General features: G+C 49.4%; 1 protein-coding gene across 1 annotated transcript; it reads right to left on the bottom strand.

The window, feature by feature from the left end:
• Nucleotides 1-24,142: 24,142 nt before the first annotated feature.
• On the bottom strand, nucleotides 24,143-24,830 carry LOC141025831 (uncharacterized). Its single transcript, XM_073501759.1, has 2 exons — nucleotides 24,484-24,830; nucleotides 24,143-24,368 (listed from the first exon to the last, which is right to left on the bottom strand). The coding sequence occupies exons 1-2, from the start codon at nucleotides 24,828-24,830 to the stop codon at nucleotides 24,143-24,145; spliced, it is 573 nt and encodes a 190-aa protein (XP_073357860.1).
• Nucleotides 24,831-25,628: the final 798 nt, after the last annotated feature.

Consider the following 25,628-nt stretch of genomic DNA (forward strand, 5'->3'; position numbering starts at 1 on the left):
GATAGATGACTAATGTCGTCGTTGTTGACGTCGCCGGCGACCACTGGCTCGGGCACCGGAGGCGTCACCCGCGGCAGAGGAGACACCTGCTCCGTCTGAGGAGCCAGAGCAGCTACCGGGGCCCACATAAATGGCTGTGCAAGGACAGTTTCATGCCGGTCAAGTACCATATATAAGAAATTTCGGCCAAAAAAATTCAGGTGCAGTACTGTACGTCTGTACTGGTGCTGCTGCTATCAAAATTTGGCATCAACACATTTTGGATGCACGAGAACCATGAGATCCGAGTGGTTGGTAGATCTTAAATAAAGATAACCTATACAATGAGGAGCCGACCCCCACACCCATGCACCCATGTGGATCCGCCCTGAAACCTAACGGATCTAACGAATCTAGGCTGACACCTAGGATTGACCAGAGCACACCTAGGATTTTACAAAAAATTAAAGGAGATAGATGACTAACGTCTTCTTTGTTGACATCGCCGACGACCACAGGCTCGGGCACAGGAGGCATCACCTGCTCCGTCTGAGGAGCCAGAGCAGCTACCTGGTCCCACATAAATAGCAGAATATTTTATATAGATAAAAATGTCATATACATGCCTAAACTAATGCAACCTAGCAACATAGCTTCGGATCCAGGATTTCAAAGTTGGGTGTTCAAAAATTAATATTGCAAACCAAAACCACAACAATATTTTTCAAACAGCTGAGATCAAGTTGGCTTTTGAGTCCAGAAGGCATTCTTCTGCCTCTGCTTCTGTTACTCAAGAAATTAAAGAGTTAGGAGTAATAGCTAAAATGTTCATGTGAAAATATTATTTTTCCATCATACTGACAGTACAGACATGAATGGTAGAAAATGAAGATTATTTAGTGTGACATTTTCGTAAACAAGTCATGGTGTTGTTATCCTTTACTTGCAGAAAGTATTATGCTGAAAATAAGCAACCAAATAATATATTTCAAGTAGGGATGATAACAAGTCAATAATATTACAGCCTATGGTAATTGGACTCCAGGAATCAAGCAATTGGTGTTGAGCAAATTGAACGACAAAAAATGTGTCTGTTGGATTAAGCGTGAGAGGCTAGTTTTATACAAATTGACATGAAGTTTAGTGCATAAACTACACCACTTTTAGTCCATTTAGCAATAAAAGAACCATATATAAGAAATTTCGGGCAAAAAATTTCGGGTGGTTGGTAGATCTATCTTAAAATTTGGCATCAACACATTTTGGATGCACGAGAGCCATGGATCGGAGTGGTTGGTAGATCTTAAAAACAAGATAACCTATACAATGAGGAGCCGACCCCCACACCCATGCACCCATGTGGATCCGCCCTTGAAACCTACCGGATCTAACGAATCTAGGTACGGATTTCATAGATGGAAGAAAAGCAGAAACCCTAGCCATGCCCAAAAATAGATAAGGGACTGAACAAGGAAACCTAGGATATTTCCTAAAATAGGATTGACCTCTTCTTCGTCATCGTCGCCGTCGACGTTGACCACGGGCTGCGGCAGAGGAGGCAGATGGCATGGCAGAGGAGGCAGATGGCGTGGCAGAGGAGTCACCTGCTCCGGCGTAGGTGACACCTGCACCGGAGCCTGGACGTGGTCGACGACATCACGGCCGCCCTGCTGCCGGCTGGACCCCTCGCCGGCGGGGAGGGGTTTCTCCATGTGCAGCTTCGCACGGTGCTTGGATGCTTCGTGCGCCATGGCGTCGGCCCTCCCTCCCATGGTGCGCTTGGGCATCTCGATGGCGGAGGTGCAGCAGCGGGAAGGGAGCAGCGGCGGGGTGGGCAGGCGAGTGGTGAGGCGTGGGAAGAGGACGGGAAGAGGGGGGCGGCGATGAGATAAATGCTAATGGGGAAGCGGAGCGTGCTATGGGGAAGCGGAGCCGCCGATTTAGTCCTAGGTAGTGAAAAGGAGTTGTTGCCACGTTCACACCTCCCCATGCGTTGTTCACACCACCATGTCTTGCCACGTCAAAACATAACTTCTCACTTCTCACTAAAATGAATAGCCCGATCGTGCACAGCCATGATTTAGGAGTAATGAAACTTCCCTTCAAAAAATTGTGTAATGCAACTGCTCCCTCATTACACAGAACAAAGTCATATAGTGGGACAATTGAATTTGTAGGCTTGTTTCATCTGCATGTGTCATGTTTTATATTTGCCCTCAAATATGTTGTAAAACTTTGCAAACAATGGAATGGCAACAAATGGATGTGACAAAACTTCGTCAGCAACCGCGCGGATTCGTCGGCCATATATCCGATGTCCGGTACCGAGGAAGGGAATGTTGTTCCACGCGATGCCATGTGTTTCGTTTGGACCCATATCATGCACCCCGAGCCAACCGGGCCAAAACATGCGCCGCTAGCCTTCTCGATCCAAACAACGAGCTAGTGTCCACCATGCGCAGAGATGCTCATGTGGACAGGTTTGCTAGCACTAGTGAATGACGTCGGATCTCGGTGTGCAATATGTGTAGCCGCGTGTCTCTTTGGCGTGCCTGGCATATCGAAGGGACTCATTGAAGTTCCAACGAACCGCGGTGGGGTGAATGCTGGATGTATGGTGTGGGTCAACCTGGCTAACGGTGCATGGATTGAGTTTAGGTGGCTAGGTTTGCATGGCTAGGGGGCTAGATGGCTAATGAGTGCGCATGCGTCATCTGTACATTGTCAAGGATGAATGGTGGTTGTCTACGTGGCCATGCGTGCATGCATGGTGTGGGTCCAGTTTGCGTTCGGCGCACGGGATGTGCCTTGGTGGGTAGGGCCCACAACTTGCGGCACAGAGTTCTGAAGCAGATGAAGGGGCGGGCCCCGGTCTTCGTCCACAAGCAGGACTTGTTCCCTCTCGATGGCTAGCTCCGGGATGCGTTTTGGTCTCGTTTACACACAACCTATGTGAAGGCTTATGCGTGCCGCTCTCGATTTTCGACCACACCCACACCGCGAAAGGTCCCAAGAAATTTGGATCCCTCATGAATTTGCACGGACTATGGCGGCAGACGAGACCCGGCATTTTTTGCCCTTAACAACGGCTCTGAGGCGGCCCTGCCCATTGGTCGCACATGGCACATATATGGACCAGAGCTTAGCATGGAACTGTCACCCCCAATCCCTGCTGTGATTTCATGTGGCCGCGGTATAGATCCTGAATTTCCGACGATACTGCCCTAGAAATGTGGCAAATGTCCCAAATATGGAAGCGCGGGCTCCGAGAAAGGCCGGGACCTTGCATGCGCTTTTGGATTGTTCTTCGTTGACCCGAGAGAGAGCATCGACGAAAATGGAGGAACGGGCCCACATTCATTGCGCAAACTGGACACGTTACCTCAAGGTACTAGATCCAAACCATGCACCCCCGCCGCCTAGACCCACGTGGTGCACCACTTAGACACTAGACCCACATCACTTACGCCGGCCCCCAAGCCAACCATTCCCCGTGTAGACTCATATGCCGCACCCCGCAAAATAGCTTAGCACAAGACTTCCACCCCGATTTCCACAACATGCACCACTACACGTAAGTGTCCAAAAAATGGACTATCGCATTATCAACATTTTTTTTGCCAAAACAAGTAAGTTGTTTTTAAATTGCTTGAAAATAGCAAGGTTTCTGTTAAATTATAATTTCATTAATTACACATTATAACGTGCATTTTTTCCCTCAAAAAGGGGTGCATTCCTTTTTGTAAACCCACAAAATTACTTCCTTTCCCTCGAAAAAAGAATCCTTCTTCACCCTCTCACGATCACATTCACGGTGGCCTCGCCCTATAATCTAGGAGTGGTCAATCCAATCTCCCCACGGGGGACAACTTCCACGCACTATCTATCTTGGTTGGTTGCAACCATCTCGCCATCGCGGGTTTTTATGGGAAAATCACATTATTTTGTTTTTCCTTCCAAAGATATGTGGCGAAAAAACATGGAACAAAAATTGTAGATGGCATGGTGGGATACGTGCACATGTTGTCTTTTTGTACTACAAGTGCACTTGTTGGCAAGTTGCATGTGCACGTGTCATGTTTCGTTTTTTATTAAAATTATGTTGTACACCTTTACATACACGCCTGAATTATTGTTTTCGTATGTTAATAATTCCTAAATATTGAAATTCAGCATGCACATAACACATGGCTTCCAAGCTTCGTCAGCGACCGCTTGGATTCGTCTGGTATATGCCCGCTGTCTGGTATTGGGCAGGGGAATGTGGATCCATGCGATGCCATGCGTTTCATCTGGACCCATGTCATGCACCCCCAACCAATCGGGCCGACATCATGTGCCACTAGGCTTCTCGATCCTAACCATGCGCTAGTGTCCACCATGGGTAGAGATGCTCAGGTGCACAGGTTTGCTGGCACTAGTGAATGACGTCGTATATCGGTGTGCAATATGTGTAGTCGCGTATTGCTTTGACATACCTGGCATGCCGAGGGAAGGGACTCGTGTCGGAGGTCCAACGAACCGAGGTGGGGTCAATAATGGATGGATGGTGTGGGTGAACCTGGCAAACAGTGCACGGTTTGAGTGAAGCTGGCTAGGTGTGCATGGCTGGGGGCTAGATGGCTAATGAGTGCGCATGCATCTTGTGTACATTGTCAAGGTTGACCAGTGAGTGTCTACTTGGCCACGCGTGCATGCATGGTGTGGGTCCAGTTGGCGTGCGGTGCACGGGACGAGCCTTGGTTGCTAGGGTCCACATCTTGCGGCACGGAGTTTTGAAGCAGATTTCCTCTCAATGGACAATGGCTCCGAGGCGGCCCTTCTCTTTGGTGGCACATGGCCCATATATATGGACCAAAGAGCTTAGCATGTGATTGTTACCCCATTCCCTGCTATGATTTCATGTGGCCGCGGTATAGATCGTGAATTCCCGATGATACTACCCTAGAAATGCGGCAACTGTCCCGAATATGGCACGCGGGACCCAAGAAAGGTCGGGACCTAGCATGCGCCTTTGGATTGTTCTCCGTTGACCCGAGAGAAATCACCGATGAAAACGGAGGAACGGGCCCGCACTCAGTGCGCAAACCGGATGCGTTACCTCAAGGTAGCTAGATCCAAACCATGCACCCCCACTTTCTAGACTCACGTGGCGCACCACTTACGCAGTAGACCCACACCACTTACACCGGCCCCCAAGCCAAGCATTCCCCCCGGGTAGACTCATATGTCGCACACCACAAAATAGAATTAGCACAAGACTTTCACCCCGATTCACCAGGTTACTACCTTGTGCACCCCTAGCCAGCATGATACACTGCATGCACCTAGAGCCACCTGGGCCCACAGCATGCACCACTACACGTACGTGTCCACAAAATGAACTAACCCATAATCAACTTTTTTTTGCCAAAACAATTTAGTTATTTTTATAATGGCTTGAAAATAGCAAGGTTTCTGTTAAATAATAATTTCCTTAATTACAATAAGGTCCATTTTGTAACCACACAACATTCCTACCTTCCCTCGAAAAAAAGAATTCTTCTCTCACGATCACGATGGCCTCACCCTATAATCTAGGAGTCGATCCAATCTCCCCACGGGGGCCAAGTTGCACGCAGTAGATATTTTTGGTTGGTTGCAAATTTCTCTTCAAAACGGTTTATTATGAGAAAATCACCTTATAATTTTTTTTACTTCCAAAGACATGTGGCGACAAAAGCATGGAACAAAATCGTAGGAGGCACGGTTGGATACGTGCACATGCTGTCTTTTTCTACTACAACTGGACCTGTTGGCAAATTGCATGTGCACGTGTCATGTTTCAATTTATCTTGAAAATTATGTTGTACACATTTACATAGGCGTTCGAATTGTTGTTTTCATATGTTAATAATCCCTAAATATTGACCACGTGACACATGTGGTAAGCAATCCAAACAATTCAAAAAAAAATCCCTAAATATTGAATTTAAGCATGCTCCTAGAAATTATCAGTCATAGAACCAACATCTCTTTCGTAGAGATTAAGGTACTTCCACATTAAATCTAATACAATAAATTCAAAGGATCAACTTAATACATTAACAACACATAGGGATGTAGCCCAGGAATCCAACGAGTAGAGAGAAAAGGAGGAACAAAAGCTGGAAGAAGAAGGATCAGCCAGCAGCAGCGCCATCAGCCTCCTAGCCTCACAACTCTAGGTCTCCAGCCTTGTGAACTCCAGTTTTTTCCTGGGAAACACGAATGGCAAAGTTGCTGTTACAGGTTAGGACTTAGTGAAAATTACAGTTATGCTGAAACAGTTATAATGACAAACAGTGTTGACATGATGGTTACAACAAGCAAACAAAACCAAGCTCACAAGTGCAACTTACTTTTAACATCAAACAATTATATTAACATGGCCACTTTAGAGCAAGATTTTACCATGCAACATAAACTTGTCATAGCAACAAAAGGCATGGCATGAAAGTATTGACAACATAATGCAAATAAACTTTAGGAAGCATGGCCATAGAAGTTATATTTTTAGTGGCAACCTTCAAGCAAAGTTGCATAGTTTTATAACAGAAAGGGTTGCTGTTATTGGTAGAGGCACATTGAGGTTGGCTAGCCATCGAGGATGACCAGTGGGCCAGGGGCCACATGACTGGGAGCATTTGTGTGTGCGTGACTGCCGTGGGATCCGGATGTCAGTGGCTTACTTTGAAAACAAAAGGGGGGGGGGTTTATAGTTTAGTGGGAACCATCAAGCAAATTCGCAAAGTTTTATAGCTGACAGATTTATACTTGCTGAGATGCATAGAGTAAAATGATGGCATGTTGGAGGCAATAAATAAATATGCTACATGGCTTGTCATGGCATCTAATTGCACAGAATGCTAGTACAAATCATGGAGAACAAGACATACAACATGAGCATCTCCATAAGAGCTGGTAGCTCTACCAAAAAGCAATCAACAACTCAAAAGAAGATTCAAATATAGTATCAAGCACTTAATAATAGAAAGACACATAACAAATTTTTGGAGTAGAAGTGCAGGTGAACATCAAATACTACCACTACAACAGTACAAATTTAGCCTAGGGTTCATATACATCATAATCCAGCCCCCAAAAGCATGTACTCAATCAGTACCACCACAACTGTAAGCACGAGCAGTAGGAAGATTAGGAGTGGGGAAGCTTACTCTAAACAACGGTACCGCCGCTGTTCAGACGAGGGGAGCGGCGAGGGAAGCGTGGAGAACGGCGGGGAAGCGATGTCGCGACCACTGTCCTCCTCTTGCGCTTCGGAGTCATCTCCGACTCGGTTGGAGGCTCCACAATCTGCAACGGCACCTCGTGCACCGTGGGTTCCTGATCCAGTGGATGCTCTACCCTGGATCTGAACGCCCACCACCTGCGCCTGTCCCACGGGCTGGATGAATTGGCCTGCTCCATCGCCTACAGGAGGATCTCGATGTCGTGCCTCGGTTGTGCGGGCGGGGGGAAAAGCTTTTTCTTCTCCCTGGATGTCATTTCCCTCAAAGTGGCCATTGCCGTCCAGTTCAACTGCCTTATGTTGTTAAACCAAGAACGGATCTCCATGAACCTGGCCATCTTGACCTGGTCGCCGCCAGCGATCTCCACGAAGTCGGCGTTCTCGCCGCCGGCGATCTGCTCCTCCATCGAGGTTCTTGCATGGATGGAAGAAGGGGGTGGGATGTGGAAGAGGAGACGAGCAAAGTTGCAGCCGCGAGAAGGAAGAGAAGGAGAGAGAGAGGAGATGTCGTGGTTGTAATGGCGATGGGTGAGGGGAAGGACGATGGCGGCGGCGGTTCTGCATTGGATGAGAGGGGCGGCGCGTGATTGTTTTCTTCCTATGACTTTTTTTGAGACAATTTTTCCTATGACTAAAATGCTAGAGATTAAAACGGTTCCAAAAAAACCCAACCACTGTAAAGCTTTGTATAATAAATATAGATAATTCGGGCCAACCAAAGCCCACAACATGAATTAATAGTACGCTTACAACTTAAATAACACCAAGACAAATATAGACAGATAGATTTTTTAGCTAAAAAGATAGATAGATTGATAGATGGCCGCCGCTTCTCCACCAGGCTCCTCCTTGCTCCTCCTCCGGGCGCCCTTCACTGCTCCTCCGCGGTGTTGTTGATGGGGTACGGCAGAGTGTGCATGCGCTCATCGGTGGGGAAGACGTTGTCGTAGTCCGTGAAGATGTTATGGGTGGTGAAAGCTATGAACTCACAGCCACACCAGAACATGCAGCCGAGGAGGTAGAACGCGTCGAAGGGGTTGGTGAAGTGGGCAAGGATAGCAACCACAACCCCGTTGTGGATGACCTCCTCGACTCGGTACATCCTTCGGGATCCCCGAGGGAGGTGCCCGTAGCCGGCCCCAAGGAAGAAGTCGGTGAACCCCCTTGCGCCCCTCCACCTTGACATCGCCCCCACACGAAGGGTGCTCTCGACGTACACCCTGGTGGGGTAGAGCATCTCCGGCACGGTGGGGGGGGGGAGCGGTAGGTTGGCCCTGTGTACTGCATGGCTGCGGCGGGCTGGTTCATGGGGCTGTTTGTGGTGAAGAAGAAGAAGGGCAGGCGCAAAATGCAGGTGGGAGAGTATGGGAGATGGATGAAGGGTGTGAGAGGAAGAGGAACATGATATGTGGCTTAAATAGCCACCGTGGCAGTAATGGGGTCAAATGAACAAATTTTCCACCCACCGCGGCATCGGGAGTGTACACGCGTGGGAAACTGTAGTGTGAATCAAAATGCGAAGTTTAAGTGCTGCCCTATGTGCCGTCGGTCGGGTCAACCGGGGACGGCTCTGCGGCGCGTGCTCCTACGCGTATGTGCACGCATGCAACGTAAGCTGAAGTGGACGCATGCATGCAACCGCATGCAACGTAGGCTCGCTCGGGCGCATGCAATGGCGGCGGACATCGCTCGGTCCAACGGGTGGGCTTCTTTACACAACCCAATGACACAATGCATGTCAGCCCACCCTCGAGCGCAGAAAAAAAACAGGCGCAGAAAAGAAAACGTAAGTATTATATGATTTATCGACGCGAAAGCCCTAGATAATCCTTACAACGTCAAAAAGCTACGAAACTTGGCAATGATGCTAGTCATGTTGGTACAAGGTTGTTGGTCCACTTCAAGGATGTCGACAAAAACATGCTTCGAGATGGACCCTTCCCGTCCCGAAAGGCCTCCCATGAAGTAGGTTCAGAATGACACCGAATTTTGCCAGGATGTAAGTCCAATGAGATCAACACTTGTTCATGTTGGCCAATGTGGGACTGACCGTCGAAGGAGATAAAGATTGATACTTGTTCATGTGGGCCCATATTTTTTTACATTTGGTGTCGACAGAACACAAAAAACAAACATGACTATATGCTTTTAGGTCTTCACCCTCCCCAATTTGTTGGCCAACTCAGCAGGTTTTGCCTTAAGATGCCACCTCTTTCTGTAAGCTGCAATTGCCGTGGTTTTGGAATGCTGGTTCTCTTTCCTGCAGAACATGCATTTATAGAGACCGTTACGCCGGTACACAATCTTTGCAGCCATGAGCCACTTGAAGATTTTCTTTCTGAAAGCTTCCCTCAGCTGTAGGTAGTTCTCCCATTCTTCGAAATCTGCAATCTGGTATTAGAAGAAAAGAAATCTCATGCCAGCGAATTGTACATTATATCAAAGGCAGGCATAAATGGATTGTTTTTTCTTTGTATTGGTTTCCTAAAACTTTGGTTATATGAAAGACAGGCATAAAATGGAATACAAATGATCCATTCATCTAAATTTGCAAACCCTAGGACTGATAACCGTACGATTAATCAAAAAAAAGGCGAACAGTACGATTGTCTATACGAATAGCAAGGAATAACAAGAGAGCAATTTCTAGGGTTAACCTCGAGAAGGCAAATTCTAGGGTTAATATCTACAGACACTAACCGATTCGTCGTCGTTGGTGCTGTGTTGGACCAGCTGCGGCTGCGAATCGGCGGCGACGACGTCCTTGTCGACCAGTTCCTTCATGGGGTCCACATCCGCCGCACGCAGCGCACCAGCCACGCACCCTCTCCCGGCAGGTAGGATCATCCTCGCCGGCAAGAATGTGGGCTTTTTGGCGGCGGTGAGTAGTGGGCGGCGACGAAGACGTGGGTGGATAGGTAGAGGCGATCGAACGCTGGAGGCGGGAGCGAGATTTGGGGAGTGAAAATTCAATTTGTTTGGGAGAGAGAGGTCAAGGCTGCGCACAGTTCGTCACTTTTGAAATTTAGGTAGAAACATGCACGTATACGGCATCATGCACACCCAGAGATTTGCCCGAGCCAACCAATCAACCAACCAAGTAAAAGAACAAGTGCACAATGTCGGTCCACAAACGTGGCAACATAAACCGAACACCAAAATAGTGTGTTAAAAAAACAGCAAAATAGGAGGGACATTTTTTTTGTTTTGCGCAGTACTACTAAATACTAGAAGGGAGAACTACTGAAAAAATACTAGAAGGGACAGTTGGCACATTTAATTTCACATGGCATCTACTAGCTTTTTTGTTCATCGCTAGCTATGTTGTACCGATTAGGTAAAATGAATGGATAATTAATAAACCCTAGCTATTGTCAAGGTTTATCGGTGTGTGTCTACGTGGCCAAGTGTGCTTGCACGGTGTGGGTCCAGGTGAGTGTGATGCACGGGACGGGCCTTTGTGGTTAGGGCCCACATGAAGCGGCACCGAATTTTGAGGAAAGTGAAGGAACGAGCCCCACACACCGACCGCATGCCGGACTTGTTCCCTCCCATTGTCTAGATCCAACATGCGATATGGCCTCGTTTACACTTACCCCGCGTGAGGGTTTATGCATGCCCCTCTCGGTGTTTGACCATACCCTTCATGGGTCATATGATGAGACCACGCCAGGCCCCGTGATGCACCGCCTAGGCACGAACCAGGCGCGTTACCTCTCGGTAGCTAGATCCAAACCATGCACCCCCGCTGTTTAGGCCCAAGTGGAGTAGCAGCTAGACACATGACCCGCGACACTTGTGCCAGCCCCCGAACCATGCATCCCCGCCGTGTAGACTCATATGTGGCCATGTGTGCATGCATGTTGTGGTTCCAGCTGAGTGCGATGCACGGGACGGTCCTTGGTTACTAGGTCTAACATCACGCGGCAACGAGATTTGAGGCAAATGAAGGAACGGGCCCCGCACTCCCTTCACAGGACGGACGCATTCCCACTCTGTGGCTTGATCCAGCATGGGGTATGGCCCCAGTTGCCCATAGCCTACGTGAGGGCCTACGCATGCCGCTCTCGATGTTTTACCACACCCTCTAGGGGTCGTATGATTACACTTGCGCTAGGTCCCGTGAATTTTCGGCCCCTTGATATTTTGCATGGATTATAACGGCAGCTGATGAGCATCATAGCCTAGAGAACGGCGTCGAGGCCACCCCTCCCTTTGGTAGCATATGGTGCATATATGGACCAAAGAGCTTAACATGGGGCTTTCATCCCAATCCTTGCTATGATTTCATGTGGCCGCCGTAGATCTTCTTTCGATGTTACAACCCTAGAAATGCGGTAAATGTCCCGAATATGGGAGGGAGGGGGGGGAGAAAGGCCACGCGATAAACGATCCCCATAATTTTATGTTTGTTTTATCTAGCAAGACAAACAAGTTTTTTAAAATAAGGATTTTTAGCATGTTTTAATAAGGATTTTATAATTTCACATTATAAGGTGCTTATTTTTTCCTAAAACAAATGTGTTGTAAACACACAAACTCCACATTGAGCCTCTCACCATCACGTTCACGTTGAACTCACCCTAAAATGAAGGAGAGGTAGATCGAATCTCCCCACGGGGGCAACCTCCACCTAGTAGCTAAATATGGTTAGTTGAGAATTTCTCCCCAAGTCGTTTTTTGAGGCAAAATCACATTCTTTTTTTTCCTCCAATATTGTGGCGAAATACATGGAAGAAAAATCATGGGAGGCACGGTGGAACGAGTGCACCTGTTTTTCCCCTCCAAAAGTGCACTAGTTGCCATATTGCATGTGAACGTGTCACCTGTACAAACAATTGAATTGTCGTTTTTATTTTGTTAACAATTCCTAAATATTGAATTTCAGCATGCACCTACCCCATGTCAATTAGGTCAAATTTGTTTTATCCAAGCTCCGCCAGCGACCGTGCAGATTCTTGTACCATGCACGCGCTGCTCCGGGCCTCTGGTGTCCGGTACCGGACAGGGGAATCTAGATGTGATGCAATACAATTCATGTTGACCCATATCATGCACCCTTAGCTAACCAAGCCGACAACATGCACCGCTAGCCACCTCGAGCTAGACCATGCGGTAGTGTCCACGATGGGCAAAGATGCTCAGTTGGACATGTTTGCTGGCACTAGTGCATGATGCCCAATCTCGGTGTGCAAGACGGGTAGCCGTGTGTCGCTTTGACATGCTTCGCTTACGGAGGGAGGGACTGGTTGGAGAACTAACGAACCGAGGTGGGGTCAAGGGTGGATGGATGGTGTGGGTCAACTTGGGTAAAGGGGGACGGTTTGAGGCCATTTGAACAATGTATGCCATGGCTATGGTCATGAGCTACCTCACTTGCCTTACCACGAAATTTTTCATAAGGGGACAGTGTAAACCTAAAAAATTTGAGTTTTATTTTTGGATATCCTGTTTGTTACATTTATGGCATCGTGTACAACAAATTTGGGGTTATTTTGGAGATGGTCAAAAAAATCACTTCATTACAGACGGACCGTTTGGTCTCACTTAACCGAGTTTTTCTAACAAGGTGGTTTTTTCGACCACATCCAAATCACCTGAAATTTTGTACACATGATCTTTTCGTAAACATAGACAGAATTTGAAAGTTTTCCAAAAATTTTAGAATTTTATATAATTTATAGTGGCTCAGTGAAACTCAGGTACATACCTCTGACTTTACCCTAAGGGGACAGTGTAAACTTCATTATTGCTGAATTTTCTTTGATAATCATGTTTATTACATGGATGTGACTGTGTAAAAAAAATTGGGTGATTTGGAAAAGAAAAAGCCCACCAACTAACAGGAGATATCAAACCCCACGGCCTGCATACGACTAGAAACCCAACCATATGGGCCAGGATGCAGGCCCGTGGGATGTTGATTTCTCCTGCTAGTAGGCCCCACAGGGCATACACAAAAGTGGATAGGAAACGTGTTGTTTTAGTGAGAGAGGCTCATGCAATTGGTCTCCCAGCCGCGTATATAAGTAGGTGCGTGCGCGTCTCGCTTGGCGAGGTGGGACTAAACTCCCACCACCCGTCAGTTGCGCCCGGTGCGTCTCAGCATTGGGCCAAATTTGGTTGGGCTGTCCCAAGCGAACCTCACCCGCGTGCTGGACCACGCGTCCCTGTAGATGGTTGGGCTGGCCCATCATGTATGCATATCCTTTTTCTTTTTAGTTTTTCACATATTCTCTTTCATTTATTATTATACAGTTCTAAAACAAAGGTTGTTGTAAACGCACAAAACTCTTTCTTCAGCCTCTCACCATCACGTTCACGTTGAACTCACCCTAAAATCAAGGAGAGGTAGATCGATTCTCCCCACGGGGGACAACCTCCACGGAGTAGCTAAATATGGTTACTTCATATTTTCTTCCCAAGTCGTTTTTTGAGGGGAAAATACATTTTTCTTTTTTCCTCCAATATTTGTGGCGAAATACATGGAACAAAAATCGTGGGAGGCACGGGGGCTACCTGTTTTTTCCCCTCCAAAAGTGCACTTGTTGCCAAAAGGCATGTGAACGTGTCATATTCCACATTTTCCTTAATACATGTTGTACACCTGCACAAACAATTGAATTGTTGTTTTCATTTTGTTATCAATTCCTAAATCTTGAATTTCAGCATGCACCTATCCCATGGCGTCTCATCCAAGCTCCCACATCAACCACGCAGATTCTTCTACCATGCATGTGTGCTGCTCCGGCGTCCGGTACAAGAGAGGGGAATCTTGATCCAATGTGATGCGATTCATGTCTACCCATAGCATGCACCGCTAGGCAACCGGGCTGACAACATGCACCGCTAGCCGCCTCGATCGAGATAATGGGCAAAGATGCTCAGCTGGACATGTTTGTTGGCACTAGTGCATGATGCGCCAATCTTGGTGTGCAAGACGTGTAGCCGTGTTTCGTTTTAACATGCTTGGCATACCGAGGGAAGGGACTCGTCGGAGATCCAACGAACCGAGGTGGGGTCAAGGGTGGATGGATGGTGTGGGTCAACTTGGCTAAAGGTTTACGGTGGGTGTCTACGTGGCCAAGTGCGCATGCATGGTGTGAATCCAGCTCTGTGTGATGCACTAGACGGGCCTTTTTGGATAGGGACCACATGAAGAGGCAACGAATTTTGAGGAAAATGAAGGAACGGGCCCCGCACTCCGTCTGCATGCCGAACTCGTTCCCTCCATTGGCTAGATCCAGCATGCGATATGGCATGCCTTCCACATAGCCCGCATTAGGGCTTATGCGTGCCGCTCTCGGTGTTTGACCACACCCTTCATGGGTCATACGACGAGACCACGCCAGGCCCCATGAAGCACCGCCTAGACACAAACCGGATGCATTACCTCTTGGTAGCTATATCCAAAGCACATGCAGACCCGCCGTCTAGCCCCACGTGTGGAGCATCACGTAGACGTTTAGACTCATACGTGGACATGCATCCTCTTGGTAGACGTTTAGACTCATGCGTTACCTCTTGGTAGCTAGATCCAAACTGGACTCACACCACTTACGCCAGTCCGCGAACCATGCATCCCCGCCATTTAGACTCATACGTGGACATGTGTGCATGCATGTTGTGGGTCCAGTTCAGTGCGATGCATGAGACATGCCTTGGTTACTAGGTCTAACATCATGTGGCATCGAGATTTGAGGCAAATGAAGGAACGGGCCCCGCACTCCTTTCACAGGCCGGACGCATTCTCTCTCGATGGCTTGATCCGACATGCGATATGGTCCCGTTTGCACACAGCCTATGTGAGGGCCAATACATGCTGCTCTCGATGTTTTACCACACCCTCTAGGGGTTGTACGATGACACCACATGTCGTGGTATTCTCACGGGGGGTTGCGAGGCGACAGATGCCACAAGGGCTTAGTGTGAGGGTAAGACTGCTGTTGACAGGACCGGGAGCGGGTATGCGAGTAGCACGCGCTAGTTTACCCAGGTTCGGGGCTCTCCGGAGAGATAAGACCCCTACTCCTGCATGTTTGAGTATATATCTGAGGTGTACATCGGGCAGTACAAAGTCCTTCTGGAGCTGTATCTGAAGTCAGTGCCATAGGCATCTGACTTGGTATATATGTGTATGAGCTAGTGGCTGCATGTGCCTGAGCATGCATTCGTGAGTGGCCTTGTGGCCGGCCAAGTGCATGTGGCGTGGCTGTGGGTGTTCTCCTCTCCTTGGTGGATGGATGGATGCCCATATAAATAGGCATGGCTAGCTTAGCATGGGTGGTGGTGGCGTTGGTTGTAAGCTACCTTGGGTAGCTTACAAACCAAGCCATGTAGTAGTATGGGCAAGGCATGATGGGTGTCATGCTTGTCCCCTGGGCACTTTATAAAATCGTGCCAAGGGGAGAGGTACACTGTAGATGATGCTGCGGTGTGGTTGTCCCGTCAGGGTCTTGTCGGTCCAGCGGCCGACTTCGGGCAGTCGGCAGCCGGCAACCGGCAGCCGGCCGGGTGGAGCAGTCGGACGGGGAGCCGGCAGGAGCGGCCGGGCAGTCGGACTGAGGGGCTTTGCTAGCCCCGATGTCTTGAATTATTGTCTTGCCGTCTTCGGGGTACCTGTGGTCAATTACTCCGTCAGTAGCCTCCAATCCTCCGGGCAACTTGGCAAAGTTGGGCGGAGGTTTTTTGGCGGGTGTTGATGTAGAAAATGCCGATGACGGCCGGCTGCAGGCCGTAGCCGGCGTAGCTTGCTTCGGGCGGGGGCGCGCCAGCGCACCTGCTGGGTGTAGCCTCCGAGCCTCCGGGCAACTTGGAAAAGTTGGGCGGAGGCTTTTCGCGTTTGTTGGTGTAGACCATGGCGTCGAGGGTGCCGGGCGCGGACACGAAATCCGCCGGCCGGTGCTGTCGGGCGCAGACGCGTGGTCCGCCGACTGATGGTGTCGCTGACAGCCGGCTGCGGGCTGCAGCCGGCGCGGTTTGCTTCCAGTGGGGCGCGCCAGCTTACCCACCGGGCGTAGCCTCCCAGCCTCCGAGTGAGGAGGGGGGTTCCCCACGAAAATGATCATGCAAAAGACAAAGTCAGTCCGTGCAGATATATCAAATGTTTGCTTTTAGCATTGCAAGTTTTATGCGGAGGGTGCCGACTCGGTTTTGTCCGAGCCCCCTTCCATCTTTTTCATGTTCCCTCCACTCTTTGGCTTGTGCTCTCGCTTTCCGGACAGCCGCTCTGCGGTCTGTGGCTGAGAGTGGGCCGCGGAGTGGAGTGTACAGTACTCAGACTCTGGGAGCGGATTTAACTGAGCAGATACTCATAAAGGAAACAGCCGGGTCGCCTGAACCGTTTTTCTTCCTAGACGTTTTTCGTGTGGGTGGCCTCCAGCGTTCACCCTTGCTAGACGGACAGCCGCTCTGCGGTCTGTGACTAAGAGTGAGCCTTTGGTACCGCGCACGCTATTAAGCCGTCTGCGGGAACAAACGTCTCAGGCCAAGCGGCCAGCCTCCGGGCCAACTCTGGCTGGCGCCAGGGCGAACAGTAGTGCAACTGTAATAAAATGCGGAGATAGCCCCCGATCATCGCTCGGGGTTATCCGTGTTTGCACGGTGCAAAAATATGCGGGTGAGGAGCTCACATTGCTTTGACGCAGATGAGGCGGAGGTTGACGAAGACAGCCGGCGCTGCGCGGCGCTCGCGGAGCGCGCCGGCGCACCCGCTGGGTATGGTCTTCGAGCCTCCGGGTGCTCGAAGGGGGATCCCGGCCGGTCGGATCCGACCGAACGGGCGGCGAGGCGGGCAGGCGCTCGGGCCGGCGCTCCTGCCGGCTAGGCGTTGAAGCGGGCCGGCAGGCCGGGTTGCGTCTTGTCGTCCGAGTGGCGAAGCAGACGGACGGACAGACGGACATTTTTCTTTTTCTCTTTGCCCGACTGTGAGCAGCCGGACGGACACTTCTTCTTCTGCTTCATTTCTCGTCTGCAGCCGGACGATTTTCTTTTTAACAGCCGGATGGATCACGCGAGCAGCCGGACTATTTTTCTTCTTCTTTCTGTTTAAACACCCGGCCACTGACTTTTCTTGCAGGCTCCGCGCGGGCAGCCGGCCCCCGCTATTTTTTTCTCTTTTTCTTTTTTTCTTTTTTAGCAGCCAGCTGGGCATAGCCCTTGACTTTTCTAGCCCGAGCAGCAGGCCTCTTTTCTTCACGAACAAACAGAACAGAGAGCCGGCAGGACCGTCGTGCGGGCGTGCGGACCCGGCTGCGGGGGTGCCGGGAGCGGAGCAACAGGCGGCAAGGCGCGGGAGCCGGCGACAGGGCCGGCCGGGTGGCGGGCACAAGCCGCCGTGGAGCTAGCCGGCGGCCGGGTCGCGCAGCCGGCAGGCCGGGCTCGGAGCTGGCGCGGAGCCAGCAGGCGGCCGGGCCGCGCAGCCGGCAGGCCAGGCTTGGAGTCGGCGCGGGGCGCGCCCGCGAGGCGGAGCCAAGCCGGCACGAGGGAAAAGCCGGAGCCTGGTGCGTGCGCGGGCCGGGAGCGGCCGGAACAGGCGGCGGTGCGGATGCCGAGGCGCAGCTGGCGCGGTCGGAGGCGGCCGCGGGGCGACACAGGAGACCAGTCGGCCAGGCCGGCCGGGTGGTCGTAGTCGGCGCAGGAGGCGGGCGTGGACGAGGGCCACAGGGACCCGGCGGAGGACGCGCGTGGCGCTGATTTGCCACGGCTATCGAGGTCGCCGGCTGCGAGACTGCGAGGAGGCGGCATGAGAGAGTCGGCCTCGTGGGAGGAGGTCGGAGGCGGGGGCGAGGCGGCCGCGGGGACCTGGCAGGCGCGGAGGAGCAGGGCTGAAACCGCGGGCATGCGGTGGTGTGGCGGAGCGGCGCGGACGGAGCCGCCTGAGCGGGACGGCCAGCTGCGGGTGCGCGAGAGCCGCGGGCGCCGGGCGCCGGGTGCGGCCGCGAAGGAGCTGAGCGATGGTGTAGGCGCTCGGGGCGGAGAAGGCCCCGCACGGAGGAGCAGGTGGGAGGGGCATCCGCTGGTTGTGGATGGCGGCGGCGGACTGCTAGTGACCGGAGTGGAGCGGAGGCGAGCCGAGACGGCTGCGCGCACGCGTGGGCGGAGCAGAGTGGAGGCAAGCGGGGCGGCAGCACGACCGCGCCGGCGGAGTAGGGCACATGCGAGCTAGTGTATCTCCATTATATGGGAATATGCTACATAGCCATGGTCTGACTAATGTATGACCAATATCTGACCACTATCTGAGTAATATCTGGCAATTGTCTGGCTTAAGTCTGGGATGCGTACGGGGAATGGTTTGGCTATTGACTTGCATCTAGCTAGCTTGCATAGATGGTGTATGGAGGAGCGAACGCGTGTTTCGGCTGGAGCAAGGCGCAACACGGAGGAGAGCAGGCGCGAGCGGTGCGTGGATGGACACGGCCGACCGAAGCGAGGCCCCGCGTGTGGCGCGCGTGCGCTTGGATGGCCGGCATCGCAACGGTGGTGACGAAGAGGCCGACGCCGACGACGAGGATGCGTCGCTCCCCGCGGTTGCCCCCGGGGCGAGTTGGTGTCGAACCCCCGAGCACGACCGGAGAGACGACGGTCGTCACGATAGAGATGATGAAGATGGCGAGACCGACGGCGAGGACGCGCCGCCCCTCGCGGCCATTCCGGGGGCGTGTCGATGTCGAGCCCCCGACCGCTACTGGAGAGACGGCGCGACGCCGCCGCGGCGAAGACGAAAATGGTCCCGCCCGGACTGCGAAACCAGCAGCAGCGTGGTAGCATAGTAGTAGTACCGCCCCACGGTGGGCGCCAACTTTCGTGGTATTCTCACGGGGGGTTGCGAGGCGACAGATGCCACAAGGGCTTAGTGTGAGGGTAAGACTGCTGCTGATAGGACCGGGAGCGGGTATGCGAGTAGCACGCGCTAGTTTACCCAGGTTCGGGGCTCTCCGGAGAGATAAGACCCCTACTCCTGCATGTCTGAGTATATATCTGAGGTGTACATGAGGCAGTACAAAGTCCTCCTGGAGCTGTATCTGAAGTTAGTGCCATAGGCATCTGACTTGGTATATATGCGTATGAGCTAGTGGCTGCATGTGCCTGAGCATGCATGCGTGAGTGGCCTTGTGGCCGGCCAAGTGCATGTGGCGTGGCTGTGGGTGTTCTCCTCTCCTTGGTGGATGGATGGATGCCCATATAAATAGGCAGGGCTAGCTTAGCATGGGTGGTGGTGGCGTTGGTTGTAAGCTATCTTGGGTAGCTTACAAACCAAGCCATGTAGTAGTATGGGCAAGGCATGATGGGTGTCATGCTTGTCCCCTAGGCAATTTATAAAATAGTGCCAAGGGGACAAGTACACTGTAGATGATGCCGCGGTGTGGCTGTCCCGTCAGGGTCTTGTCGGGGTCTTGTCGGTGCAGCGGCCGACTTTGGGCAGTCGGCAGCCGGCAACCGGCAGCCGGCCGGGTGGAGCAGTCGGACGGGGAGCCGGCAGGAGCGGCCGGGCAGTCGGACTGACGGGCTTTGCTAGCCCTGATGTCTTGAATTATTGTCTTGCCGTCTTCGGGGTACTCGTGGTCAATTACTCCGTCCCCACACCAGGTCCGGTGAATTTTTAGCCCCTCACGAATTTGCATTGATTATAACGACAGCAGACGGGCATCATAGCCGTAGAGAACGGCTTCGAGGCCACGCCTCCCGTTGGTAGCATATGGCACATATATGGACGAAAGAGCTTAACATGGGGCACTCATCCCATTCCCTGCTATGATTTCATGGTGGCCGCATAAGATCTTGAACTTTCGAGGTTACAACCATAGAAATGCGGTAAATGGCCCGAATATGTGGGGGGGCGAGAAAGGCGAAGCAATTACCTACCCCATTATTAAAGTTTGTTTATTCTGGAATAAATAAGGAATTTTCAGCACTTATTAATAACGATTTTATAATTTCACATTGTAAGGTGCATTTTTTTTCTCTAAAACAAAGGTGTTGTAAACGCACAAAACTCCTCCTTGAGCCTCTCACCATCACGTTCACGTTGAACTCACCCAAAAAGGGTTTCCCTCTTTTTTACGATTTTCCTTTGTTTTTGTTTTTGAGACAAAAGGATTTTGCTTTGTGTTTTTTTATTAGTAACATAGGGTTTTACTTTGTGACTGGTAAGCGGCCTGTGGGCCTATTTGGTTGTTTCTTTACGAACTGGACCCACGGGCCGTTATTTTGTGTGCTTGACACGGATAGGGTCTGTGTCATCACCCCCATCGCCCACACACCCCCGCCCCCCTCACCCCCACCCTCCCCACAAGCAACCCCGCCGCGACCCCGCCACCTACTCGCCTGGCCGCTCTCGACGGTTGGAGCAAAAGAGCGCGGAGTGAGATTGGGAGGCCGCCAGCAAGCACCTAGCGACTACCGGCGACTAGGTGAAGTGAGAAACCCTAACTTGTAATCTTCGACTTCTTTGTTCCTTGTTGTGTTGCCGTTTCGGGAGTTGGATATGGTTTTCAAAGTCAGAGATTAGATAGTTAGGATTTTTAAATCGGAGGTTAGGTGGAAGGCGATGCAGAGATTGAAGGAAGTTTTCTACATCGGTGGCTAGCCGGGTAGTTTTTTCTAGGGTTTCGGTATTCCAGGGTTTTCATAACAATGAACAAGTGCAGATGCGTAACACAATAGCAGCAAATTTCAGCAAACAGTCCTTTAAAAACTTTAAAAAATATTGGCCTTGTGCAGTGGCGAATCCAGGAAGAAACCAGAGGGTGGGCTCAAAACTTATAAGATGAGCTAGTGGATTAAATTCCTTTTTAGGCCGAAATTAGGTTGGGTTTAGTAAGGCAGCCATTAACTTGTAGTCCTAGATTGCAAGTCAACTAAACATTTCTCAGAATGATATTTACTGCTATGTTTTTTTTGCAGAATATGAAATTTTGATCCAAATATTTGTATCTTTGTAGGGAAATAAAAATAAACTCTTAATTCTGTTGCCCAAATTAGTTCATATTTTAAAGATTATAAATGAGAGGGCGTACAATATATCAGAGTTTTTAGGAATTATTTTAGTCTTTATTTTGTGTGGTTATGTAGTACCAGGAAAAAGTGAAGTAAGTTCATTTTCTCCAACATGACAGACAAGTGGCTAATTGAGTTGGTTACCCTGACGATTTCGTCCGTCCAGAACAGATTTTCTTTTCTTTTTCAAGGAACATATTGTTGGATGCGGATGTATGTAGATGGGCTGTATGTTGAAGGTGTGCGTGTGTACATTCGGGTGGGCCGAGTAACAGCAGCAGTAGGATTTATGTTTTCATAGGACTTTTCTCAAAGATTACTGCTCAGTCTTAGACACTACCTCAGTTGTGCGGCAGAGGAGGAGGGGCCAATGCCGCGCGTTGACGCTCGGGGTGAGCCCATGCTACCGGTCGAGGATGAAGAGAAGGACATGTCTGAACAAGCTGTGGTGCGGCGGGCACGCGCTGCGTTGCGGGGTTATGAGGAGTGGAGGGCGAGCCACCCGCTCAGTTCAAGTGTATGATTGTTGATTACTGATGCAGTACCTTTGTTGATTATACTGTATGATTGTTGCCTAGTGTGTTTACATGCATAAGCCCTTTTCTTAAATTCTCATCCTTTGCTTTTCTTCATTTTATTTTGTTTACACAGGTGGTGTGCATAACCTACAGGACTGCAACAGGCCCAATGCTGATGGGTTGACATTTACCATCAGGCTAGATAGGGACACTTCAGCTCTGGTATAAATAATCATGTCAATTTTTACTTGTATTGTGTTTGTTCCCCTCTACTTTGAAGATTAACAATATGTAGGAAATAAATAGCAATTAAATTCTACATCTACAGATCGTGCCATGCTACGCAAGGCACCAGTTCAGCGCCATCCCAGACAGTTCATTGCTTTTTCAAGCGAGAGGGAGCCGCATGTATGATTTTGGCGTGTACAAAGGGAATTCAAGGGCGATCATCTGTGGTGAAAACTGGTGCAGGTTTGTTGAAGACTTCGACCTGCGACAAGGCGAACTTGTCTCCTTCGATTTGACTGAAGACATTCCTATGGTGTACTGCTGCAACCTGCCAAGGACATGCGATCAAAACGAAGAGCGTAAAGATCCTCTAGAATTAGCTGTCATAACGAAGGGAATTAATCTTACGAAGCAAGAGGAGCGTAACCTACATGACCTTTTGGCGATGAAGAAAGGTTATATAGGTGCATTTTTTGTCCACCGCTTCACCAAGTCAAACATAGCAGGAAAGACGATGGTATGTTTTTGGTGTACTAGTATTTTCTATTTTGTACGCAATTTTCTTTGTTTTTTCATGGAGAGAAAGTTTAATGATATGCTATTGTAGCTGAAACCAGTGAATACACAGATGTGTGTTTTTGCATATCCTTTTGTTTCCCATAACTGAAGATCCTTATGTAATATATGTAGATGTAGCTGAAGATCCTTTTGATTACTTCTCCTTCACATATTTGATAATTTTTCTTCCTATGACGGTGCATACAGAGATTACCGGTGAAAGTTGTCAACGCCCTGAAGACCCCAGGAGATGGGGAGATACCGGGAGATGGGCTTGCTGGCATTCGGCTGTGCAAGGACAGTTTCATGCCGGTCAAGTACCACAAGTGTGATGATGGCCGCCTCATCTTCGGCAAGGGATGGAGTGATTTTGTTGACAGTGAAGAGCTTAAGGTTCATAAAGCCGTTCTTTTCGGTTTCAAGACCACCACCCGTGAAGATCTTCAGATCGAGGTGGTTATGAACATGCTGACCGAGGAGCCACAAATGTAGCACGACAACACAAGAGTGTCCTTTACACTAGGTATAGTGCGAAAACTATTTTGATAGCAGTTATGCATCTATGGGGTTACGTCTTCATTATGTCTTGGGTGATGATGACTATGAGAGGAGGACATGTTGCATTTAGAGTAAATGCTAGGATTCGGCCCTATTCAGGACTCAAAATAGGTCTTTCACAGGTGGTTGCTTTATTGGCTGTTGTTTCCCTGGCTATAATCATGAACGATGGTAATGCAAATGGAATCGTTAAGGGGGTTTTATTAATATTTTAAATCATGGAGTTAAGATGGTAGAACTACCTATGAGTGTTTGCGTAGGAGATGCGGGAAGGGCATCAGTTGTGTTCTTGACTCTTTGGCAATGCAGGAATAATGTGAGATTACAAAATAAATGGTATAGTGATCTTATGATTCTTGTTTAGCTAATTTGCTTGTGGATCATGGGATGGTCTATATTGCAGATGAAGGTGGTAAACAAAGAGGTGCTGATGTTGGGAGCAAAGAGGTGCTGATGGTCTATATGCGCAGGCTAGAGCATGTAGCAGGTGAATTGTACAGTTCATCGCAAGTGTGGAGTCACAGGGTACTGCGGTGTCGCCTGCGCATCTCTGCCGTAGTTTTATTTTTTGGACCTTCATGTTAAGTCTGGCTGGGCTTGCTACCTTGTATGATTTGTGCTGCTAGTTGATTACTTTAGTTCTAGCTGTAGTTTGTATCAGGGGCTTGAAAGACCATGTGGTTTTTGTTCATGGAAAAATCAGAGGGGGCGACCCTTCTTTTGATTAAAAAAATGAACTTTCTCTATGCAATTAAAAAATAAAATTTCTCTATTCAAACCCAATTGAGAACAGTATTCATTATAAATCTGAAATAATCTTTTGGTAAAAATGGCTATCGCATTCTGTATCATAGCTAGCGAAACCGAAACAAAATAAACATCTTAAGTATAATATCTCGTCAACGTGGATCAAATTAGGCAAGACAGCTAGAATAAAGGATGATTCAACTTGCAGGAAATTTGAACTTACGACTTACTAGCAGTATAATAAAGTTTACAGACTATCAGCTAGATAAATAGAAGAAACATTTTAGGTTGATTCATTCTTCCTTCCGGACTTCTTTGACCGCCTAGATGGTTTGGCGAGATGCTGGCGCTGACTCTCGAACCCCTTCTGGAAGTTCACCAACCGCCTGTATACGTCGTAGGTGGCATACGCGTCCATGGAAGCATAATAGATGTTCTTCAAGGGCAAGGGCGCTTCTGCCCATATATGGTGGTCATCTTCTGTGAGAGCGTCCTTCATCTTGTTGTAGCTGTGGTGGATGATGGAACCAGTGTAGTCAGGCAAGCCATACTTTGGCTTAATTGTCACTGGATCAGGCACTCTCCACATATTCTGGATATCCACAAAGTTTTGTACCACCAGACCAACATGCTTGAGTTTTTTTCTCGTCATTGTTGATGTCCACCCCAACAAAGGTGTACTCCTCGTCGAGCAGGAAGGCGGCAAGCAGGCCGCAGTGCTCATCAGCAACGCTTATGTGGTACACGAGGACGTAGATGCCAATGCATAACTGGACCACGGCCGCCATCTGTGTCGAACCACGAGGCCAGGTGTACTCCACATCCAGTGCAACTATCTTCTGGTCGTCGTTCCGCAGCCAGTATTTGAATCTGCCAATGCAGTACTCAACACAGCTAGCCTTGTTCGTGTACTTCACACAAATTTCGGTATTTCCATCTGCCCTAGCAGCATAATCATTCTCGAATGCCATGCCGAAGGACTGTAATTGATGAAACCAGTATAAGACATGAAGCATGACAATAACATGATAACAATAAGCCGAGAAGAATATGACGGCAGATAGTATAGGAATTCTGGCGCTATTGAAAGTTTATGTAAACAAGTGCATGAACAATTTAAACTAAACAAGTACTCCCTCTGTAAAGAAATCACTAAAGAAGTGAACCAAGAGTTGTTATATTTCCTTGCAGAGGGAGTATATGCGAATTAACAATCAAAATTGACGCTCTTGAAATATTTATCTAAACAACTTCATCAACAATCAAGAATAAACATGTATCTATGAATTGTTCATCGCCCATGCAGATGAAACTGTGTGTACAAACTAAAGAAGCAGGAGAAAAACAAGAAATTGACAAGACAACGGACTAGATGTTGCATGCAGATGAATCTGTGTGCAAAATTATCATAAGGCAACGAACTACATGTTGCAGGCAGATGAATCTGTGCGCACAAAATAAAGAAGCAGGAGAACAAGAAATTGACAAGAAGAAGGCCATCGTATGTGCTGCTACTGGAGAACTACTAACAAAATTGACAGGAAGGAGAACTCACCGTTCCAGAAGCCAGATTGTTGGGAGAGTGGGCGACGCAGAGGAAGAGGGAATCGAGAGGACACAGAGGCAGAGGAACCGTTTTTGGAGAGTCGTGGCAGAGGACGAAGCGCCCTCGCGCATGCCCGTCCTAAATAATTGGGACGGGGCTCGTCCCGCCTGTTGGAGTCCTCGCTTCCTTTGTCATGTTCACATTTAAAATGGGCTCATCCCAT

The sequence above is a fragment of the Aegilops tauschii genome, chromosome 6 (genome assembly GCF_002575655.3).
Source record: "Aegilops tauschii subsp. strangulata cultivar AL8/78 chromosome 6, Aet v6.0, whole genome shotgun sequence".
Lineage (NCBI taxonomy): Eukaryota > Viridiplantae > Streptophyta > Magnoliopsida > Poales > Poaceae > Aegilops > Aegilops tauschii.